The sequence below is a fragment of the Cajanus cajan genome, chromosome 2 (genome assembly GCF_000230855.2).
Source record: "Cajanus cajan strain Asha chromosome 2, NIPB_CcT2T_4, whole genome shotgun sequence".
Classification (NCBI taxonomy): domain Eukaryota; kingdom Viridiplantae; phylum Streptophyta; class Magnoliopsida; order Fabales; family Fabaceae; genus Cajanus; species Cajanus cajan.
In genome coordinates this window covers 28,548,917-28,554,179 of record NC_138518.1, presented here as the reverse complement: position 1 = coordinate 28,554,179, position 5,263 = coordinate 28,548,917, and the positions used below count along the sequence as shown (strand labels likewise).

General features: G+C 28.1%; 1 protein-coding gene across 1 annotated transcript; it reads left to right on the top strand.

Annotated features, from left to right (window-relative positions):
* Nucleotides 1-578: 578 nt before the first annotated feature.
* LOC109791826 (protein RGF1 INDUCIBLE TRANSCRIPTION FACTOR 1-like) lies at nt 579-3,286 on the top strand. The gene is made up of 4 exons (XM_020351174.3): nt 579-744; nt 851-1,096; nt 1,484-1,624; nt 2,707-3,286. Exons 1-4 carry the CDS (start codon nt 736-738, stop codon nt 3,025-3,027), a joined length of 717 nt encoding a protein of 238 aa, XP_020206763.1. The 5' UTR covers nt 579-735; the 3' UTR covers nt 3,028-3,286.
* Nucleotides 3,287-5,263: the final 1,977 nt, after the last annotated feature.

The following is a 5,263-nucleotide window of genomic DNA, read 5'->3' as shown; positions in this document are numbered from 1 at the left end:
GTGGTGACCAACTTGAGCTTTTAAAAGAAATTACTATCAAAGCCGATTGAAATAGAGATTATATTAAAAAGGATATGTAACTTGGTTGGCTAATATGCGTAAACTGTTGTAATGTTTTTTAACTTCTAGTCCTTTCGTAGTTATTTTTTAATTTATTAGGTTAAAAATTATTTTCCCTTGTAATACTATCACTATCTTGATTCGATGAATATTCATACATAATAAAGATTGAATTCAATTTCTCTCACTAAATTTATTCTTTGGTACACGAGTATAAAATGCCTAACTATTTAACCAATATAAAAGCATTGATTTAAATTGTTGAGGTTAGTAAGGAGTTCCATTCCCATAATTCAAAATATCAGTAGAGCTCTTATCTCAAAAAACCAAAAAAAAATTGCAATAAAGCTCTTAAGCCAAGAAGATGAGGAGGGAATACTTTACAGGCAAAAGATAAATGGGAGACACGGAAACAACGCGCACGTTCTTCTCATATCTTACTTGTTTGTTTCTTTATGACTTTCGGTTTTCTCTCTCTATATTATAACCCTTTTCCCTATGGACAAAATGGTGTCTACCTATTCAAGGAAGAATAAATATGTGTCTTTTTCTTATCTTGTGATCTCCATAAATACTCACATTCCCATGCTCTCTCTCTAGTTAGCACCTCCTTGGTGACACCACAACACAATTAAGGAGATTATTGGGAGAGCCTGCAATTAAGTGTTTCCAAATATGATCATGGTTTGAATTTGAATTTGAATTCCCCTATGTTTTCTCCTATGTAAATCAATTCTTATTGATGACCCTTTTGGTTAAAATATCTTACAAGGTTATGGTTGATGTATAGGGACACCAAAAACCTGCATGGTTGGAAGCTCTTTATGCAGAAAAGTTCTTTGTGGGGTGCTCTCACCATGAGAATGCAAAAAAGAATGAGAAGAACATATGCTGCTTAGATTGTTGTACTAGTATTTGTCCCCACTGTTTGCCATCTCATCGCTTCCATAGGCTTCTTCAGGTTCGCCGTTACGTTTATCATGATGTTGTCAGATTGGAAGATCTTCACAAACTCATAGATTGCTCTAATGTCCAGGTATATAATGTGTTAGAAATAGTGTTGCTAACAAAATACTAACAAAATATTCAAATATTTTTAGTAGGTCCTATCACTAAATTAGTTTCATTAAATGAAATGTGACACTTACAAAATTTGTAATAAATTTCAGTGGATAATTAATAATGAAAATATTAAAATAATGTGATAGAGAATATCGTTAATGTTCTTTGTATCTTTATATGATTAATTACTAGCTAGCTAGTGCACTAAATGAAGCTCATTAATTATTTAGTTCTCCCTAAAAGCAAAACTGAGATACAATATTATTCCAATTCATTGTTTCTTAGTTCTTATAAGACGGGTAATTCAATAATAATATTGTGTGTGGCTTACTACTGATTCAAAACTTTTCAATTCTGTTAGGCTTATACCATCAACAGTGCCAAGGTGGTGTTCATCAAGAAGAGACCACAAAACCGACAATTCAAGGGGTCAGGAAACTACTGCACTTCCTGTGATAGAAGTCTCCAAGAACCTTTTATCCATTGCTCTCTAGGATGCAAGGTACTTACATACAAATTAACAAATTAATATTCCCCCTTTTTGCTTTAGTGAATGACAATGTAAACTCTTTTGCAATTTAACTTATGACTGTGCAACTGATTACATAATAATGAATTAACTGTAATAATCAACAAATTAAGGACATATATATTGTTAAGAGTGATACTTTTTTTTGGGACACTTTAAAGTGTCAACACTTAGTTAAAATACATCAATTTTCATTATTTATCTCTTTTTGTCACATTATAACATCTCTTTTTTATGTTCAATAACATGAAATGTCCATACATTATCTTTCTTTTTCTATTCTTTCTCTTTCTCTCTTTGCATGTTCAATAACATGAGATGTCCTTCCATTATCTTTCATAAGAAAAGTGTTAGAGAATCTTTGATGGGAATGCTTATTAGAATTCTTATTGATAAGATATGTTGCTTTAAAAAAATTTGCATTAGAATAAATGACATAGTAATGAATATCTTAGTTTAGTTATTTAAACAAGCAATGGTTCTTCTAGCTAGGATTCTTAGAATAAAAAACTAGTTTTTATGAGAGAATTGAGCTACATGAGAGAGAAAGTTATATAGTAAGCTCCACAAATTAAAGTTAAAAATCATGATATTATAGAACTCACAAATTTAAAATAAGCAATCCATTTAAGTAACTTATGATTGGAGATATTTTTATAGACAAAACATTCTAATACAATTATTATTAAATAAAGTTTATTAAAAATTACAAAAATTGTAAAGTTTATTAAATAAAAAGTGAGTACCATAACATTTGTTATTTAATTTGATAAATTTCAGTCTATAGCAGAGAATGTGTAATTAGCTTTTCTCTTTTCCATAGTTACCAAAACTTTAAGCTATTAGACACCGTAGCTTAAATAGTAAGGGAAAACCCCACGAATGATTTTATATAACAAACAAATAAAAAAAATAAAAACTATATATGACTTTAGTAATCGACGAGTGATCTAATTTTTTTTCCCATTAAATCAAGACGTGAGAATTAATTAAGTACCAACATAAATTCTTTGATTTTGTGTAGCTAATATGTATGTATATGTGAATATATATAGGTGGATTTTGTGGTGAAACACTACAAGGACCTCTCTCCCTATTTGAGAACATGCAAGTCCTTGCAGCTAAGTCCTGATTTCCTGATCCCACAAGAGAACATGGGTGATGATGAGATGAGTCGTTCAACCATTGTGGACTGTGATGAGCCAATGAGCTCGTCCTCAGGCTCAGAAGCTTGCACAGAGATTGTTAGAAAAAAGCGTAGTGGGTGGAATGTGTGTGCAAGATCAATGACCAACAAGGTTTTGGTTCATCAAGACATGGCTACCAGCATGATCAGTAGAAGGAAAGGCATCCCTCATAGATCTCCTTTGTGTTAATTAGCAACATCAATATAGGTGCATGTAACCCTAACTAGGGGAAAACAAAACATTACTAGTTTACTTTAAAAAAAAAAAAGTTAATTTTTTAATTATTAATAATAGGATATGTTGACTGAAGTGGGATATTCAAAATCATCTCTCACACTCTCGAAATTGAAGTTTTTTAGTTTTAATTAATCACTTGGTCGGAGCTTTTGTTCGGTGGGTTCACGTGGTTGCCAATTCCAAGCAATGGTATCTCTACTACATTCATTCATTTTTTTACTCTATTATTTCAAATATTTTTTGTTTAGAGTCACGAAATTCAAACTTCCTTTAATTTATTTGCTAAAAATACTAATAAAAATATTTTTTGTATGAAAAATATATTTAAACATTCATAAATAGGCAAAAATACTTTTTGGACTTCCATTTTTTTCTTCTAATTGTAAGTTTAAATTAACATTTTAATATATTAATGTTCTTGGTTCAACTAATGCTGCTATTGATCCTCAAGGTCTTGAGTTTAAATCTAAAGCTTGATTAAAAAAATAACTTTGAGAGATAATCTTAATATAGTCAAAATTCTAAGAAAAATTAATTTTCAGAAAAATTAATAGATATTCTTACCAATACTATTGTATCAAAATTAAAATTAAAATTTTAATATTAAATTAGCTTATATTTTTCCTTTTTGGGTGTCATTAGGTGTCTAGCAATTAAAATGTGTTCAAATTTCATGACTCTAATTTCATTTAAAGTTTGGTGTATAACGATTGGAAAAAATATATATTAAATATTTGATGTTTTATTAATTTTAACGATAAAAGTCAGGAGATAAAAAAATAAATATAATTAACATTTTATTTTTAAAATTTACTATCAGCTTGTTATAAATTAAAGGTTTTAAAGTTATTTAAAAATAGTATATTATATTAGCATTAAGATTAAAAACATGAGTTATGATAATAATATTTTTTTTCCAGCGACTTTTTACTTAACACTAATCCTACGATGATTTTGCTAACAATAAATAGTCAAATCCAAATCATGAATAGGAACTAGAGCCGAAAATAAAATTAGAAAAAATTGTAAAATTACTTGATTTTTTAAAAACTAACAGTCCTAGTCTGTCACAACACCAAAAAAAAATACTTTTTGTGACAAATTTTATGTTATTTAATGGTCATACAAAAGAACATTAATATCTTTACCGACAATTAGATTATGGTTGACGTATTTGGGGTCGGTAAAACTATCAATAAAATTCAAAGTGAGTGGCAGTAAAAACTTTTTAAATGGTTAGGAAAAATACAAATTTTTAATAGCAAATGTAGCAACAATTTTAATGGTCACTAAATGTAATTTCATTAAATGATGGATTCTCATATATGTAAAAAAAAAATTGTATAGGAATGCAATTGAATTTCATTAGATAAAATAATTTATTTTGATGGCGTATTGATACTCAATTAGTTAAATTCAATTAAATAAGGTTATTTTTAGTCCATGCATTGAAATTGATAAGGGAATCAAATTCAATTTTTCATCATTGATTTTTTTTTTTTAAAAAAAACTACTTTCTTTACTAATATTCTTATCCACCATTTATCATAAAAATAATGAGAATAATAATTTTTTTATATGAGTACTGCATATTTGCAATAATACTAGATGCCCATTTATTTGAGTAATGCAAAATTTGAGTTTATCATGTCCTTGAGATACCAAGGAAACCATTGAAAAGACAAAATGAATAGTCAATGATGTCATGATCCAAAGAAATTACATAATTTCATTTCTAAGATAGTCATATCCCCAAAGAAAGCAAAGTCTCTGATGATTTGGTGTTATTTGCTAAAATGTCTAAAAGGTCTTCATCAATTGCAATTAAATTCTGAAGAGCACCAAATAAACAAATGAATGTCACTGCATACATGTATTCCAATAATTAGTATAAGAAAGGACCAATAGAAAAGGCAACATTGTCTACTCTTGGACTATTGGTTCTCTACTCCTATAAGCAACATAGTCTACCTCCTAATTTCTTTAGATCAAAATTAATGATTCAGTTCTGCATTATACAAGGAGAATAAAAAGGAGAATTCATGAATATATATATATATATATATATATATATATATATATATATATATATATATATATATATATATATATATATATATATATAGCAAAGGGAATTCATGAAAAATTATTGGTACACAAAAATGAAAATATTCATTCATGAAAAAAA

Coding starts and splice junctions, on each gene's coding strand:
- LOC109791826 (XM_020351174.3), top strand. Junction 1,097..1,483: donor TAGATTGCTCTAATGTCCAG/GTATATAATGTG, acceptor CAATTCTGTTAG/GCTTATACCATCAACAGTGC. Junction 1,625..2,706: donor ATTGCTCTCTAGGATGCAAG/GTACTTACATAC, acceptor GAATATATATAG/GTGGATTTTGTGGTGAAACA.